This window comes from Neodiprion virginianus, chromosome 2 (assembly GCF_021901495.1).
Source record: "Neodiprion virginianus isolate iyNeoVirg1 chromosome 2, iyNeoVirg1.1, whole genome shotgun sequence".
NCBI lineage: Eukaryota > Metazoa > Arthropoda > Insecta > Hymenoptera > Diprionidae > Neodiprion > Neodiprion virginianus.
Genome location: NC_060878.1, coordinates 30,388,027 through 30,407,298, shown reverse-complemented (window position 1 = coordinate 30,407,298; position 19,272 = coordinate 30,388,027). Strand labels below are relative to the sequence as shown.

The 19,272-nt window shown below is 44.0% G+C and overlaps 1 protein-coding gene across 3 annotated transcripts in view; it reads left to right on the top strand.

The window, feature by feature from the left end:
- LOC124298572 (E3 ubiquitin-protein ligase MIB1) overlaps window positions 1–19,272 on the top strand; it is a 247,776-nt gene that overhangs the window by 225,435 nt on the left and 3,069 nt on the right. For all 3 annotated transcript variants that reach the window (XM_046750754.1, XM_046750753.1, XM_046750752.1), the window contains exons 10-14: window positions 17,022–17,241; window positions 17,600–17,910; window positions 18,491–18,665; window positions 18,775–18,940; window positions 19,061–19,215. In XM_046750754.1, coding sequence (XP_046606710.1) covers window positions 17,022–17,241; window positions 17,600–17,910; window positions 18,491–18,665; window positions 18,775–18,940; window positions 19,061–19,215 — 1,027 coding nt within the window. The remainder of the gene's footprint in view (window positions 1–17,021; window positions 17,242–17,599; window positions 17,911–18,490; window positions 18,666–18,774; window positions 18,941–19,060; window positions 19,216–19,272) is intronic.

Sequence of the window (19,272 nt, the reverse complement as noted above, 5' to 3'; positions counted from 1 at the left end):
CTATTCGGTTTTACTACCCTTCTGATACATAAATTTCTATTCAATTTGATTTGCCGCTATTGCTATGGTAATAGAGCAAGGCACTCGGTGGATAGCGCGCGTCGTTTTCCATCGTCCTGCTGCGCCCAGGAGGAGAAAAAGCAGCCTACCATCTCTCTCTATCTCTCTCTCTTTCTCTCGCTTCCACTTTTACCCGGAGCTTACAGTCACTTTTTATAACCCTAAGAAATCGCTGCTTATAAAATCCCAGCGACACGCCACGGAGCTACGAATTTGCGAATATCTACGAAGCCTGCGAGTCTCCACGGAGGCCGAATATTCACCGCTCGGGTATTATTCCCTTTACTTTCGTTTTTACGGTACCTCGATGCTTTTTTTAATCCCGTTCTTCGTCGAGCCAGGTAGCCTGGCGGGATGTCGGCCAGGCATCAACTCCCGTTAAAATATATCTAATTGTTACGCCGAACTTGTTGCTATAATATATATACTAATATACACACGTATATTCAATATTCGCACTTTTATCCGGGGATTTATTAAGCCGGGTCTTGTGTCTTCGAAAATATTGACATAGATTTATCCAACCACTTCTCGTTTGACATACCGACGTGATAGATTTGGGAAAATATTATATCCGGCAAAGTTATCGCTCCTAAATCGATTTCGTTCACCCGCAAATATCAATTCTTTCAAACCACATAAATGTCACATGTTTTTTTTTTCCTTTTTTATACATATATGTACATTTCAGTTCGCGAATTTATCTTCTCGCTCACCTCGTTGTGCCAATATTTCAATACGTAATTGTTTCGGAAATTATTAACGAAAATTTACGTGAATACAAAACAATCGAGTACTTTTATACGTCAAAAATACATTGTTTTAGTCAGAGTCAAATTCCTGACCACCATACGCCCATTTTAATTGAATCGAATATACGTAGCGTATTTATTATAATACCTATTACGCTGACTCTGACCAACGTACAAAAACGGATATTAAATTTAATCCTGGAATAATCAGACTAGAATAATTATACAAATTCTAATCTTCGATTATATTTTCCGCCTCCGCCATTAATATTGAAAAATTGAAATTGAAAAATTTGCTCTTATCACCACAATTGTCTTTTCCCGGCTGTAAAAGAGAATATTATTTCATTTGAGAGGTGTATACAACGTACTACTAGCTCACAATAAGTCGATGACGTCGATTTCACTCTGCGCAGTAAAATACGAGAAAACTTTCTCTAAGTGGTCTAAACTAGCAGTGTTTTAAATTCCAAGGGAATAGATACAAACGACCTACGGAACCATGTTGCCGTTACGATCTCTCAGAGTATAAATCGAGTCTGCAGACAGCAGACAGGTAACAACTAACGAGTGATGAAGCGTTTTTAAAAACTTTCTCAAAGCTCCTTCGCCTTGCAAGGATCTTGCGAAATGGTAAAAAAAAAAAAAGAGAAAGAGAGAAAGAAAAAAAAAAAAGAGTCAAAAATAGAATACCCGCCCTCCCTTTTATACGCACCGGCAATTGTCGTATTGACAGTGTTTATCAGTAAGGGAGAAAAGGGCTGTATATGGCGGTATTATTGTGTAGACTCGGTATGCCGTTCACGAAATTCCCTCCCCCTTTCTCCACTTATTCGCACACCAGTCGAGCTTGCACACGTGACCATCCCACCCCCGCGATCCTCCCAGGAGCGTAAAAGGGGGCCGAGGGCGAGGGAAGGGAGGAGCTGGCAGCTCGTACGTGACACACATACCGTCGCTCAGCCGCCGGAGTTTGGGGGTCGAAAAACGCCTGGCAAGAGAGCAGGAACGGGATGAGAAGCGGCCGCGGCGGCTGCTACACCTACCCCCGAGGTGTGGGGTGCTATCTGCCCTCTATCCGTATAACGAAAACCATACCCGGCAACCGCGTCTCTCGGCTTCTTCTTTCGCCCCCCTGGTAGCCCATGCCGATAGAAAAACTAATCTTTGCGGTAATTCAATTCCGTTATTTGCCCGACGGGTGAAATTCCCAACTAGACGTGGTCGCGGACCGGCTATACCTACTGTAGATTTTCTCGGGCCAACCAAGCTCCGCCTGAATCTATTTTTTTCTTCCTTTTTATTTACCACGAGAATGGCGAAGCAGGAAATTTTTTCTCGCACACTGTGCAATCGTTGCTCGATGAAGGAGAATCGGTCTGTGTAAATCAGATCGTGGGTCAAGTTCAAGAGTTTGAGTCAGCGTTGAAGCGAGGTTCGTTTTTGCGGGAACAGAGAATTTTTAATCCTAGACATATTTTTACCTCACATAGACTCACAGGTAGTCCGATCGTTGGAGAGAAAATTTTATCGAAGAATTGAATATGTAACGAAAAGGAGGAACGGAAGACCGATTCAACGCTCACTGGAATCGGAGAATTCTGCCGCGACTGGGGAGCGGAGAAAGAGTTGAAAAAAAAAAAAAAAAACCGCCAAACTATTAGAAGAGTTCGAGACAGCCAACTCCAGTCTATCGTAAAAAATCTTAGAACAGCAGAGTCTTGATTGAGCTCCGAGGGCGGGAGGGCGGGGGTTCGGTACAGACCGGCAAAGCCTCTTCGCGGCTGACTGGATCCTGCGGGAGGCGAGGAGGAGGAGAAGGAGGAGGAGGAAGAGGGTAGTCATCCGGCATGGCAGGACTGGCGAGGAACAATTCAATAAACCCCCATCCCCCGGTTCGATAGTCAGAGGGATGCGGGGGTGGATTTTTCTGATTAGCCGGCAAAGTTGGACGACGGTTGCACGTGACCATCTTATAAATTGCACCGAGGTATGCTTTGTTCTTGTTTTGAAACTTCAAACGCGGATTCTCGCCCAGCCATTCACGTCATGCTCCCCCGGAATGCACTCGACACCTTTTCCGGGCTGAGTTCCAATCGGTTCTCGCCTGGAGACTGCCATGACGATGGCGATGGCGATGGCGATGGCGATGGAGATGGCGATGGCCGCCGGATGAGGGACGAGAGGAACTTGAATAAAGCGAGTCCAGTCTGGAGAACTCCGGCTCGTCGACAAGCTGACGATTCACTTACGTGCGGAAACTGGCAAGCAAGGAACCACCCCGCCTGCAGGGGTCGACCGACGGATTTATCAGACGAGCCGGCCGGTTATCAACTGGTCCATTGAAAAGATGGCGAATTTAAACGGCACGTGTTGCGACCATTTTCCATCATCGTTATCTTCGGTTCTGTTTTACACACGAAACACTCCGATCGCATGGAATTACTCATTATGGCGAAACAATTGCTCTGCACCGTTACTGATAATATCTGAATGTAAACCAGTGCGAGATTACTGATATCAGTGAATTGTTAGTATTATTAGGCTCTTTTGAAAAACCCAGTGTGCAGCACAGTCTCTTGTATTATTACCTCCAGAGAAGTTCGAGGCTTCAACCGTGCTTTCGATATTTCCTGAAACTCGAACGCAGACACACCGATAAATCATGATGAAATTCAAAGTGAAGATCGCGTTCATCTCGCCATCCACTGTGCCGTACAAAATGCATAATGTAGATTCCTTAACGTTCGACGAGGAATGCGATCTCGGCAGGTGTATTTGGCTGAGCAATGTCGGGGGGCACGTTCTATCCTCTGAGGTAGAAAATGGTCTGGAAGTAGGTATTTAAATTGTATCCCGTAGCTGGCAGCTGCAGGGGAGGTGGAATCGGCGAGGCGGTAAAAAAGCCGGAAGGAATCTCGGTAAATAGAAGAAAATAAATAAAATGAGAAAGATAGGCGATGCACAGAACGAGTGAAGCGCAGCGCGATGCATTCGCTCGTTTGAAAATGTAAACACGTGCAGTTCTTCCCGCTGTCAGGGAAACCGGGATCGGGTTATAGATACCTCCCATGGCAACCGGAAGTTCCGTTACAAATTCCTCGATGTAATTCCGAAAAATGAAAAAACAACGCTGCAGTCGCCGTGTTAGCATTGCGAGATCAAATTTTCGTAGATCACTTTGCTTACCCGCAGTCATTTTGGTCCTCCTTTTGTACTGTGAAAAATTGAAAAGGAATTGAAGAGCAATGCTGCTGGATTCTTAAATTATACGGCTGATCGTTGATACTTAGGCATAAGGTCAAGTTGAGACAGACCTGCTAAACGAATCCCGCGTCCTTACGTTTCGACGAATCTTCACCCCCCGTTTCATCCTGCAGGATTACGACGTTGACGCATATAACACGCGTTAATTGAGTCTGTCGAGTATCAGAATTTGTTTTTTTTTTTATTTATGACCACGCAATTAACCGAGAGACTTGTCCTAGTCGTTGCGCGGGAGCTTTATGCAGTCGTATGTGATCGCGTATCAAAATACTTGTAAAATCTACAATTGTGTCAAGTTATTTGCTCGTAACTGGAATTTCGCAAAAACCATTTCATCGCTGCAAAAAGGTGCAAATGAGCTGTAAAATCGCATTGATCCGTGCTTCGGTACCCGAATTATGCGAATAAACTATTCATCGACGATCGTTTGATGACGACGATAATCACAATTCGATTCTCCTTGAATTATCGGAAACCGAATTGACGATGCTCCACCAATCGAAAATCACCGATTACACATCGCTAATACCGCGCAAATTAAGGGAATATAATCGATATTACATATGGTCGCATGGTCCAAAAGCTCGGCGTAATTTCAGTTCGTCAGATTGCTTGTACGTATATGACAAATTTAATCGCCGATGCAGAGTCGGCAGAAAAGCGTCGAGTACGAAGCGAAGTTTGGGCGGTTGAAAAAAACCTCGGGGGTGGGTAAAGCTGGATGAAATTGGCGGCCGGGTGATGGGAGAAGAGGGCAAAGCTGGTGACAACTATTGGCCTCTTCGTACGACGGTCACGTGCGCACTGACAATTCGCACGATCATCGGTACCCCGCCGGCTGGGATCCCGCCGGAACCAAGTACATGGATTGGACCCAAACCTGTCGCCCGAGGGACTTCGCCACGAGGCTAAACCTGCCACGGAAGTCCCCCGATTCCCAACCTGCGTAAAAGATTGGGGAACGTCCGTGCCTCCCTTGATTTTTCTGGGCTTACTGTAAAAAAGGAACTGCGATGATTCCTCGAGACGAGAATGACGTTGATCGTGGAGAATTTTAACATCGTAGAAGATATTTGTCCCCAGTTTATACTTGTGAAATAACGTATGCGAAAAATTTGTCGGCTCGATTCTTATAATATTCTTTTACAACGAATCAACATCGCTCGATGTTCGTTGTACTCGGGTGATTTACCCCCGCGCCTTTATAGGTGGTGCACACACGTGGAATCGGGTGTAGTTTGGTTTGCAGATTACCGGGAATTGTTCGGCGAGAAGAATGTGTCGCCGGGTAACTCTGATTAGAATCGTTGTACCTCCACTCGTGATTAATATCGCATGAGACGTCGGCCTGCAGCGGCAGTTGTTGCCAATTCCGAGGTTCCGTTGTCATTACCTATGTACGCAGGTACACACGTTTCGAGCAATTACAGCTTTGTAATTAGCAAATGCCGATGATTATACGCTTCTGAAGTTATGATTCTGGCTGATATATTCCCGGAATTTCATGCAGGCTTCGTGTCTATCCTTCGGTCAGTGGTTCTCAGCCCTTGATTCCTGCTGAATGTTTAAAAGAAAATTACTAATCGTTGGAATATCGATCCGAGGTTTTCATTACTCACTGTCTATTCGTCTTTACGAGAAAATACGAAACATGCTTCACCCGGTACATCTGGTCTCGGTCTTCGTTTTCACGCTGCGAATGCTGCCGTAGTAAAAGATCGGAGCGAATTCGAGTGGATGAGATCCTCCTTTCCTCTGGTAAAACAAATCTCACAAGAAGCCTGCAACAGCAGTGCACCACATGCTCGAATTTCGTCTGCCTCTGACTAATAACAAGCTTATTAGTAAATGTACAATAACCGCGTCGCGTGAAAAATTCAATATTCATGACTGACGTACAATTTGTTAGTTAACAGCTTAATCCGTCAGATCTTTAAGTTTTTGTTAGACATCAGCAAAATAAAAAAATTAATAAATTTAAAAACAATCCCTTCACGCGTTTACGACGTAAAAATTTTATGTCCACCCGGGTGACGGTAATTAATTATTTTTTCTCCTTCTTTATACAAATCATATTATACAATGAAACGATGTAAATTATTGATAACGAAATATAACAACACTGGTACAACATTACCGCGCACAGCATGTGTACACCGTCAATCAGAGCGTGTGCCCACGGTATTAATGAAAATAACGATATTACCTGGAGTGTTGAAGCTGTTACCGTTATTATTATTATTATTAATATTACCGTCATTACGATTATCAATATTGTTTTATGGAAATAATGCATCGAAAATTTTGAAACGTGCTTAGTCTGGATTTGACTAATTTTACCACGTAATTTATAAAATGATATTATCAATAATAATAATAATAATATGAATAATCATAAATACAGTGACGATCGGAGAATAATTTTTATTTCTTCCGAATACGCGAGCGATGTGATTCAAAGCAGATATTTCCCTCGCTGTATATGAACTCGATTCGTGAGAAGGCGCAAGAGCAAATAATGGTACCGTTTCTGTACGTATACGTAATTTACTAGCAAACATTTTTCCCCGCGGATCGTATCTTTATGCATCGCATCTATTATCCCCAGTATAGGTTATAACCTATATGTATGCACGCAAGCAAACACGAAAATACACACATATAAGTACGTACGCAATATCGTCGACAATATGCCGAGTTGTACCAGTAAATCTGTATATCTATATAACGCATATATCCTAGCCGTAAAGGGGAAATTGAATTTAAATTGGATATTGCAAGATCCAAATGCGTAAAAACGTTACGTTTCTCCCGCGCATTTCGTTATGGGTCAGTTATACGTTCCATGTTTCAAAATTCTTATTGAAACGAATGATAGAAAGCAATTTATTTTTTTTTTTCTTACACGAACGGTCATCTACTAATCAAAATTATGCGGTATTACGGTGGATTATTTTCACATTGTCACTTTTAAGGTTTCATTTCGAAAGATAATTTACTCGACCATAAAATTGTAGGAATAATTTTCACCCGCGTGTCGCGGCCGCTGACACACAGAAATTGACGTCCAAAATTACAGTCGAAGAAGCGAATGAAATATATAGAGCTGAGGGGCTGGACATCGGGAGGGTGAGATGTACATTTTTTTCGAAATTTTGAATCGAATATAGTGAAACGGATGCCCCGAAGAGGTTGGCGAGGAGGGGGTGGTTATACGGACCTTGAATAACGGTGGCGGTTGCGGAGCAGCGTATTAATTGCCATTCCTTATGATAAAGCGAGGGGGGAGGGAGGCGGGATTAGTAGTGAAGGAGAAGGCTGAGGCGCGTACCATCGTCTCTTCTTTATATCAAGAGAGGCCGTAGGCCGGGTATAAATTTTATCCCCGCGGGTGCCGGAATCACCGAAATGGTAATGAGGCATAAATTGCGGCATTGTAGCTGCGCGAGGCGGCGGGGAATCTTTGGTCCTTTCGATTGTCCTCTGCGTGAGAATTACCCCCGATGTCCAGGGATCCCGGGCCCCGCGTACGTGGCGTTGCACTCTCTCCTTATACGGCGGTCTACTGCACCGGAGCCGCGGGCGTGCCGGAAATAGATCGTGAAATCGGAGAACTTATTTCTGGAAATATGGCCGACGCGGACGCGAGTTTCTATTTTCGAACGGCGAACGACGCCCGTCGCGGCGCCCCCACGGCGAACCGCGGCGTTATTTATAAACTCTTTCGGGTATCGTCTGCACACCGGGTTCGAGGACTCGCCGATTACCGCGTGTTCGTAATTCGGAAATTTCGCTTTGTTGGTTCAATTACACCTCGAATCCTTCACCGATCGTCTATTTCTCTTTATCTCTCGCTCTTTCTCGCTCTCTTTATCTCTCTCTTTCTCTCTCTCTCTCTCTCTTTTTTTCTCTCTCTCTCTCTCTCTTTCTCTCTCCTCTCTTACATCGACGTATTACTTTTTCACTTTGTTTAACCGCGACTCCGTCCCCGGGTCTTCTTCTCTTTGGCTCCGGGTGTCGAACGGCCACAACCCGGCTCCATACTTCTTTACATTCCATAAGTCGCTTTCACTATGGGAAGTAAGGAAGTACGGAACAGTTGTCTGGCTCTGCGAGGACCTTCGACTTTTCGCTCTTCCTTCCCTCGTGCGGAGGAGGGTGTCGACACCCGTCGACGGTTAACGAGGAACAGCCTTCTCCAAAGAGCACTGATCAACTCGGTACGTACGGAGCGCGGAATCGGAAAACAAAACCCCCGTGAAAACGGCACCGCGCGGTCATCGTCGGCCCCTCGATTCAACCGACGCGTTTCTTCGGGGCCCGACCGGACTCGAATCTCTCGGAGGGTGGAACCGGGGATCGAACGCCGAGCGATTGTGCCGGGATGTCGGAACCGCGGAGTTCGCTAGATCTTAGACCGCAGCGTGGCCTCCTGGCCGGCTAGACCGCCTCGGACTGAATGCCGCATCCGTTGGCCTCAGCTCCTTCAACAAGCCCTCTAAAAATGGCTGCACACATCCCATTGGCCTCCCTGTCACACCCAACGCCACCCATATCCCCCCCCTGCAGGGGCCCGAGTATGTAAACCTACACTTGACGAGCAACGCTCGACGGCATGGCTCGGCAGCCCTCGGGCCAAATTTGTCTTTACCCGAAATAGGTTTGCCATGGACGGCCTCCTCCGCCACATGGCGACTATTCCTGGACCGAAGAAGTCTCGCCGGTTCCAACTACGACGACGACGACGACGACGACGACGACGACGAAGAAGAAGACGAAGGAGAAGAAGAAGAAGAAGCTCGGCTGAGGATAGGGATCCGCCTCTATTATTCCCAGTCTACGATCGCCCGCGGCGTCTGGTCTTCTTCTTCTTCTTCTTCTTCTTCGTCTTCGTCAGGGCTGCCCTCTTTCACCCTCTTCCTCCACCTCGCCGTTACACACGATCATCTCTTTTCGGCGTTGAATAACCCCGAGGCCAGCGACGTGGATCGTCATTTTTTCGATGATTCGGCATCGCTCCTTGCCCCCCCGCCGCCGCCGCTGCAGCTGCAAGTATGAATTTCTCGACGTCCGCACGGGGGTCTAAAATTAAATCGCGTTACGGTGACGGCCGTAGCACCGCGACGCCGCGCGCCTACCGATATGCATCCCCGAATAATGCCGGCGCACGCGGTGCTACAAGAGAGAGAAAACCAACGACCGACGCGTCGCGACGCTATTTTTATTAAACCCGCAGCGATCTTACACACGCACATGATCCTCGTCACGCGCTCCTTAGCCGTCCTCCCCCCCTTAAGCATATATATTTTCTATTTTTTATCATCTACTTTTATAATCGTTTTTCTTTTTTTCACTTTATTTTCTTTGCCGAGTATTTTTTTTTTCATTTTTTTTTTCTTTCCTTTACAACTTTTTTATTTCGTGCGTTGTTACTCGCTTATTTTTAATTACGTTACAGAAATTTTCGGAGACGGGGTGAAATGTTAGCCCCGCTAGGAAAAGGCCTCCTTAACGCTTTTAATATACATATATTTTTTTTTTTTTCGTTTTCTTTTCCCGAAGATGCATCCGAGACCAAGTTTCTTTCCAGTCGCAGTTATTTCTCTCTCCCCCCCCCCCCCCCCGCCCCTCCCTCACCCCTATAGCGCGCGTTTTTCATATCTATTACGGGAACGTAAAAATAAATTACGACGTACCATTGGCCCGTTGGCGTAACCGGGACCCTTCGCCTCATGCCTATGTAGATGCCGGACTTGCGGAATAGGGAAATTTCATTCGAGACTGAGGCTACTGCCCCTTCTCGTTCCTTTTTTTACTCCTCTTCATCGTCTTCGTAGTCCTGGCTCCTAGTCGTCGTACGACGAAAACGACTTGTTTACAGCTCGAGAGTAGAAATACCAAAGGGAAAAATACCACCCGCCACTGTGTGCAGATGGTTGCTTCGATTGTAATATAATATAACGTCGCGTCGCGAGGGGGGGAGGGGGGGGGCGGCAAATATTGTTCAGAAAATAAACGGTTGTATTGAGGAAGTTTCGGATGAATGAGAATTTTCATCTCTTCTTTATTATAAATACACGCAAGACAAATATAAAAATAAAAACATTCAACTTTTAAGTAATTTCAACGATTCCAAGATGCTCCTCATTCCGATCAGTTTTAGCTACAAGTTCTCCCTCAAATTACTGACACCTTCAAGAATTGAGGGAAAGAAGGTTTAAAAAAAAAAAATTCAATTCTCGCTTATAAAAAAATATCCAAGACTCGTTGAATTGATAATAGAGAGAAAAAGTAATTTCTACTGTAAAATTGTTTTCTATTTTTTTTTTTTACCTTTTTTTCGTACAATTCCGATGTCTACCTGATAAATCGACTTTGCGAGTAAAAAGGCGTGTCAAAAATGCATCGCGTCTGGCTTAAGAACCTGAAGAGAATGACCGAGATTAATTTTCGACCCTCGCTGCAATGTCGAAAATTATTTCTCAACCGCACCCTTATACGTGCAGAAAGTTTCTGACGTCCATCATCGCCAAGGAGACCTTTACGGATATTTGTAAAATTGGATTTTGACCACATACACATACCCGGCGTTGGTTTGGGGGGGGTGTAGGGGGATGACAGCGTTCTTGGTTGGTCGTTGAACGAGGCACCAGGTGGTGGAACTAACCCAGAAGCTGTCCATCAACGTAAACACGGCAACACTCAAGCACGAGATAGGCTTGACACAAGGAGACCCTGTTTCCTACCTCGGGAATCCTTTGGTCGTTGTCGGTCCTGCTGCTGTAGGACGAAAAAGGAGGAGAGCTCAAGGGGCCTTGAGAGTATGTACAACCTGCAACGTTTGTTGACAGTATTTTACTCCGTAAATATATCCCTCTGACAGATGAGCTCGCTCAGCTCTGCTTTATTCGACCCCTTGCACCGCCATTCTCCTACAATCTGCGGAACGTGTAACCTGCGTCCACGACAATTCGCTCCTCAAGTTTACACCGGGAGTGAGATTTAAGATAACCCCTTGAATCGCTGCGCCTACAAGTACGTGGCAAAAAGAATAAATTTTGGGAAAGGAGGAAAAACGGCCCATTTTTCGAGCAAAATCGGAGATAGTCTGTAACAATTTGACTTTGCCATAAGTTACCCGGAAACGGAAGGTGAGGTAAAACCGTGTTCTTTTCTTATTTTTCAAGGATCGTTTCAAGTGGACACTAAAGAGTCGGTGTAATGTTACTTGCATAGATGTTTTTTAATCTCACTTTTCTTTTTTCCCTTCTCTTTCCCTCTCGTCACATAACTCCGGGAATAGCGTTTGTCCTCGATGGTGGTGAATGTTGGACAACTGTCGGCTTAACGCGTATTCCTGGACCGACGGATAGGTACGCGTATAGTAGCGGACGGATAAAAAAAAAACAGGGATAATTAGGGAAGCGTGTTTTCGTTTCCGAAAAAGAAAAAAAAAGAGAAGGAAAGAAGAAGGCGGATGATCGGGAGTTATTCAATTTATTTAACTAATACATTAAGCTATTAGAACGAGATGTGCGGATAATCCATTCGCGTAACAAGCAAAAATATTAATAAACAACCAGTGCAGGAATGCGTTCGTGTGTGTGTAGCAATTTATTGATTTGGGCATTTCCATCGTTGACTGCCAATAATCGACGGACTAAATTGATTTTTCCAAAACCTACGCCTCGCCTCGAATCGCGACTTTTTCTAGTCGTCTGTCGAAATGCGCGGAGCTTTTTTTTTGTTGAATAGTTAGAACTTACGGGTTGGCGAGACGCGGAATGCTCTAGGATTTTCCACGGCGTATCAAATCTCCCCTCGCACGGCTAGCCGCGAAAGTGCTCGCCGCAAAAACAATCTGGCTGCTTTTTCTTTTGCAATTGAGACACCCCGCACCGCACCCTCGGATATAAGACATGGAGACTGTTCTTTATACCCCGAGGAGAGAGGATAGCGTTCCTGGTCGGACCATGAGGGAATCCAGGAACTGAGGATCCGAGGAAAGGAATATCGCATCTTTCCTATTATCCGATCAATTGCCTACTTTCGTCCGATCCAATCCACTCCGACTGTAAAGAAGCACTCGAAAAATACGCGAAAGGCATTTTGTGTGTGCACGGGGGATCCCCCCGCTTTTATTCCGTTCTCTGCTTCCGATATTCCCCGTGCCTACCTGCAGTATCTTTAGGATGTTGCCACTGGAGCGTGAGCCATGCGATCGCATTGACCCAAAGTGCGTCGCTCTCTCAAGATCCTCTCTCTATCTCTTCCAGCCCTTCTCCCGCCATCCGCAGGATACCGTACACCGATGTACGAAGAACCTATCAGATTTCACAAACGCGCTTAACCTTCCCTCACCACTTTCCTTCTCTCTTTCTCTATCCTTTTTCCTCTCGCCCCCCTGCACTTGCCGGTCTCTCGGTGAAACGGAAAAAGGGAAAAAGAGAAAGAGCGAGAGAGAGAGAGAGAGAGAGAGAGGGAGGAGAAAAAAGAAACTTTTCAGGAACTCTGCAAGCATCATCGCCACATGGCCCACGTGGAGGTACGAGCCCACGTGCTTTTTTCTGCAGACTGAAAATTTACTGGTAAATTTTTACATCTCACCAGGTGCTTCGAGAATCACGCTATAAAACATACGCCTGAAACATTCCTTCGGCTGTCTTGGAATCCTTATTCGTATAATTTTTCTGCCACGTTTTCATTTTACTTTTATTCCTGAGTCAATTATTGAACTTTGTACGTTACGGTGAACCTGCGCGAAAAAAAAAAAAAAAAAAACCAAAGAAAAACCTCGTTTGATTTCCTCTGCAATTACTCCCAATGTTTGCACTGTTATACGAATATCAGGAATGCTTGAATATTATTCGAATTCAGTCCGATTAATATCATACGTCTGGTATCATCCCGTTTAGATTTTTCTCATCTTTTTTTTTTTGTCACCAATCGTACCAATCTTCGCCGATCTATTTGACGAAAGTCTTCAGCTACAACTCTGTAGGTACGATATACGAATAAAGTTTGCTCGGGAGCAGGTAATTCATTTTAACTGCACACATCTTCACATACTCGACGCTCTTCTCCGGACATTTCCCTAAAATTTATAGATTTTATTACGAAGGCACGTATATTTGTTATACGTATATACGTGCATAAATATACGACGACGCACGTCTCAGCCGCATGGTATAACTTTTTCGCATTATAAAAGCACTTTTGCCTTTCCCTCCAAATATCTCCTTCTCTTTCTCTCCCTCCCTCCCTACCCGCTCTCCGCATGCCTCTTCGTCAATTTCTTCGCTTCCTTTTTCTTCTTCATCGTTTTCCATTTCTCTTTCTCTTTTTCAGGGAGAGACGATCGCGTCGTATTTTATTTGATATGATTGCCATTGCCGTACAACCGCGAAAAAGTTTTGAAGAGTGCTATCGAATTTTTTGCAATAACTTTAAGGAAGCTTGAAATTAATATATTTTTTTCACCGCCGACAACCCCCGTCACGATCACGTCCAAACCCCTCCCTCCCTCCCTTAGACTCTCACCCTCGTATGACTTAAAACGCCCGCGATGAGAAAAAGCGGCGAGAGTCGAAAGATGACAGCGTGACGCAGCGCGGAACGTATTGAACGCATAAATTATGGGAAGCTTGAGGATCGACGAGGACAACTTCACGCTCCAACTAATGGTCTTCGAATATCCACCGGGAATACCGATGATCCCTTTATTTTACTCTCTTTCCGCGAGTTAATTGACAGCCATTATTTTCTTCCTCCGCCGATTTTCACCCCTCCGTACAACAGTAAAGAATCTCCGTCAAAAAGTGCCCTGCGAGTTTTCCTGAACCCCCGGAGTCCCGGCACGGATAGAAAAACGTACGTATATTTCACAACGACGTCACGAGAGTCGTTCCAGCGAGAAATCCGGGGGGGCTGTGAAGTTTCGAAGTAAGCGAATAGCCGCGAGGCGCATTCGAGGCGGCAATGACGCGTCCGTAAAGCGGAAATCCAAAATATGACTGACAGCGATGCGCAAGGGGGGGGGGGGGGGCAGGGAGTGAGAATCGAAGCCGTTATTTATTACTCCAAGTTTGATGGAATTGGATTCGTTCCGAGGTGCAGGCGGCGGCCGCCCAACTGACTGATAGAAATTTCAACTTTGTAACAATCTACCTAAACAAAGTTCCTCGCGCTGCGCGTGCAATTGAGGGAAGATAAATAGAATTTCAAGACTTGTCAAACCGCCGAAGCGGAGAGTGAAGTGCGCGATGCAACAGATAAAGGAGAAAAAATTAACGTCACGGAGCTACGGAAATAAGGAAAACTGAGGTGCCCAAACTCAGTCATACTCGTATATTAATCCCTAAAAGCATCAGGTATATACCCGTGAATGATATAAACGGTATATCTATTTTACGTAAGAAATATCGTAGACAATCGCGTAACGGGTCAACTCTGCGAAGTATTAACAATAGCACACAACTAACTCTGCTCATCGTAATTAAAATTGGTGCTAATCAAGCAATTATCGCAATAATATTATATAGCGTACGTTGTACTCTGTACGTCATAATTGTTACGCTGTGCCGCGGTGGCAGAAGCCGCAACAGTGGTTGGTAACAGCGACGGTAGCTGTTCCGCTGAGATAATTAAATTTATTAATTATTAAACACGGTCGTAACGAACGGCGCCATGAGTTGGTCTCTCCAAAACGCCTCGGCGCCTCTGCCTACCTACAACTTATACGAAGGCAAGTGTTCGCCCGGCGTTTAACGGAGATTCATCGTAGAGTTGTATCCTCGGTCATGTCTGTTAGAAAATGAGCGAATCTGTCCGCGATTTTCTGGTTTACCCGCGTCGGTATTTAAAATAAACACTGCACCTGTGACGAACGTTATACAATATACGTGACGTTATAAGAGGTTCTTTTTCACCATTTAGCGTTTTTTTTCTCTCTCTCTCTCTCTCTCTCTCTCTTTTTATAAATTTGTTTACGCCCAAGTAAAGCGTCCTATATGTCTGTATATCCACAGTCGTATATTTTAAAGCTTTGGTAATAGCGGGCGTTGGCGTGGCAGCAGGTCTTGCAAAAATAAACTGTGCGATTCTCTTTATCGTCAGCGTCACTACCGGGCTCTAAATCATAGGGAGCCATACTATAGGACGAGACAAAAGTTTCCTAACGGAATAACAGCGTCGAACGAATAACGGCTCTCGACGCTTCGAGTTTCGTTCATTTATATATATGTTATATAAAATATATGTACAAAATTGGTCGAAGTTTCGATGATTTAGTAGCGACACTGATCAATTGCCAATATCCGAAATAGCTGGTATAAATCCACCCCCTCCTCCAAAAACAACGTGAACCGATTGATCTCGAAGTGATTTTCACTCGGTTACTTTTCAAACTAACAGTTATAACGTATGAACTAAATTCTTTCGATATTCCAGGAAAAGTAATAAAAAAAAAAAAAAATCCAAAGTAAATTCAATCTACCGTAAAATTGCGAATAGTTCCGACAACTCGACGCTCTCGACAATGCAAAAATTATGCCCCACGGGTGGGTTTTTGGCCCGAGAAGGCACGGGGACCATGACGAAGCTCCAGAGCTAACAGCTGTTGTCAGTGTCTTACCGGGCCTCCTCGAGGGATTCAGCCAAAGAAACTGACCTCCCGGCCAACGCGGTTACCCCTAGAAACGGGACGGGAGACGGGAGACGAAGACGGTAGCGGTGCACCAGACTCTGCACATGTGCAGGGCACCGGCTCGACGGAGATCCTCCGCCGCAGTTTACAGACTCGGATATGATTCGGATAATATGCCTGTTCTCATTTTCTCTGACGGTATCCTGGTCGCATGGGAAATTGATTTTACAAAAAATCACCGCCGGAACAAAACCGGGTCTTGGGCAAAAGTTCGCTCTTGGCATCACAAACCGTTCGTTAAATAAATTTAAACGTTATTGTATAATATTCGTGTATGTACATATTATGAAAATCTGTGAAGACTAGATATTATTTTTATATTGACATATTGAGAATGAAATTGAAGAAACTCGGAGAATGAAAGGCACTCCCAAGTTTAACCTTCGCACGCATAAGTATTTTATGAGAATTGTATCATTTTTATTGCATACCTACGTATTTTTTTTTTTTTTATAATTTCTTCTTCTGAATTTAAATTATCTTCTCTTCTTCACGGAATGGGGTCGCAACAAGTTTGATTTCCGCTCAGTGAACTGATCACCGCTATTCTCAGATGTGCAGGAAACAGGATACATGCAGCGAACAATTTCAAACCCGAAAGTTATATCACGCGAAAGTAGTTGGACAGTTCTGAAATACTTTTCAAACCATTTCTCTGGTAGGAAAATGGGCGAACTTTGCTCATAAAAATATTTCACTTTATACTGTGAAAAATTTGATCCGGAATATATCTGGGCGGTTTGTAATTTGACGCCTATGTTTTTATCAAGATATTTCAAACGTCGCAATATGATAATACCTATTGTGATCTGGACAAAGTCTCGATTTTTTTCTTTTTGTTCTTCTTCTTCTTTTTTTTTTTTTTTAACTTTTGTTCGCGGTTTTGTTTCTTCCAAGCCAAGCGAAGAAGCCGGGGAAGAATTTAAATGAAACTTACATTTGCAAATTGGATGCAGATGACTAACGTTATATATTCTCAAAGTTTTACAAAGTTCAAGGAATGAATAATAATTCAAACGTTCGCGCCAAACTGCCCTTATAGATAGTACAAGGTACCTAACTGTTTCGTAATTCAGCTTATCATCAGACACCTTAGCGAAGTAAAACAAAAAAAAAAATAACCATTATTATTCAAACCGACTCTGCAAATTAATTTTTTCCCGAGAATCATCAATAATCCTCATTTGCACAATAATTTTTAAAGATTAATTCCACCTATGAATTTTTCTATTTTACAGTGCGATGCGTGTTCTCCTTTCGAAACTTCCGAGACCGTGGATAGTGGATGAAAAGAAGGACGATGGGTACACGGCCCTGCACCTAGCCGCCCTTAACAACCACGTAGAAGTTGCCGAGCAATTAGCGCAAGCCGGCAAAGCCGACTTAGACTTGCAGAACGTAAATCTGCAGACCGCTTTACACCTAGCCGTCGAAAGGCAGCACACACAGATAGTGAGGGTGAGTGTAAACGCGGTCTGTGCAAATTGGAAACCAAATTATGGACGTGACTGCCCACAATATGCAATACGGCGTTGAGAAGGGAGCGATCAGCCGATCGTTTTCGATCGATAGTACGAATCTAACGACAGTAAAAACTTGGTGCAGGCTGTCAAAGCTCCTATTTTGTTGCACATAGTCGAGATTGAATAAAAAAAACTCAAACGAATAACTGCTCTTGCAATTAAATACCTACGCCGTATTTAAATTAATTATTGCTTTGGTTTCTGGGTTGTTGGGTCCCCATAAGACCTCCGCTACTCGATGGTCAAGTTTTTATTTATTTATTTATTTATTTTTTTTTACTTCTCTTATCCAGCTCCTGGTCCGCGAAGGTGCGAATTTAAACGTGGCTGACAAAGACGGAGATACGCCGCTGCACGAAGCTCTGAGACATCACACGTTGTCTCAGTTACGACAACTCCAGGATGTTCAGGACGTCGGTAGACTTCTTATGGGTCTTGGGGCCCAGGGCCAGGATAAAAAGAGCAGTGCGTCTATCGCCTGCTTCCTGGCTGCTCACGGGGCCGATCTTACCCTGAAAAATAAGAAAGGACAAACTCCTCTCGACCTCTGCCCTGATCCAAACCTCTGCAAAACTTTGACCAAATGCCACAAGGACAAAGAATCGTACGGGCAAAAATTCATACTTTACAATATTGCGTTCAGTTTAATAATATATATATAATAATATATATATATAGCCTCAGCAGAAATCCACGTTTTTTGTATTGTTTCAACCGTCGAAAATGATTCGACGGCTTCTATGCTTTCAATTTCCCCTCCTTTGTACCCTGTAATTTGTGCAGTTTTGGTTATAGATTCAAAATGCACGATCAAGTGTTTCCTTTTTCTTTTCAATTCTTTTTGGTTGACAAATATCGAAGATTGTATTGCTCCGACCATTCTTTTAAAAAAGTGTTAACACGGGGAATTAAGTTTCATCAATCACTGCGATTTAGAATTACTTGAAAAAAATCGGATTTTTTTTTTTTGAACCCATCACAGACAACTGTGAAAAAATAGAATCTGAAATGGAGATTACATTTCTTTCTTATGAATTCGATTATAATTATTTCTCACAAATTCGTAACGTTAAAGAAATCGCATTTTTTTTTCCTTCAGCAACCGTCAAATGATTTTCTTCATCCAACCTCGTTACTTTTTTGCCTAAATTGAAAAATTTGTATAAATCACTTTCGTATTATAGGCACGACATCGAAGCTCCTGTACCGTCAGCAGCGATCGACGAATGTCTGGTATGTTCGGATGGAAAGAGAGAGACTCTATTTAATCCCTGTGGACACGTAGCTTGCTGCAACGTCTGTGCACCTAGAGTAAAGAAGTGTCTGATCTGCCGAGAAAATGTTCTATCTAGAATTAAGGTACATGTGTATAGCAATACTCCATTTGCTGATAAATCGATATATTCCTTCTCCAATCCCAATAGCCAGGAAAAGTAAGTTGACAATTATTTTCTCACGATGCTCACAGATTGAAGAATGCGTCGTTTGCTCTGATCGTAAAGCAGGAGTACTATTTCGACCCTGCAGTCACATGTGTGCTTGCGAAAGTTGTGCCTCGTTGATGAAAAAGTGCGTCCAATGCCGGGCTCAAATTCAACACATGGTACCGCTCTCCATATGCTGCGGAGGAGGAGGTAATCGTACTTGAATGTTGAATAGGTCTTTATAATTATGTACATATCAGTTGTGGTTCCGAAATTCCTCCTTTCCCTCATCCACTATTTCAATTCTCGTAAAACATGTACATTACGCAGGTACCATATCCGAAGTGAAAGCAGATCCCGAAGAAGAGCCAGCGCCTCTAATTCCTAATGAAGGAGAAGCTACGCTGATGAATAACGGAAGCCGTGATACGTCGCACAGTGACATACAAAAACTCCAGCAACAGCTACAAGACATTAAGGAACAGGTATTAATGAAAAGAAAACCTATACGTGGAGATATTTTTCGGCCAACTTTTGCGTCT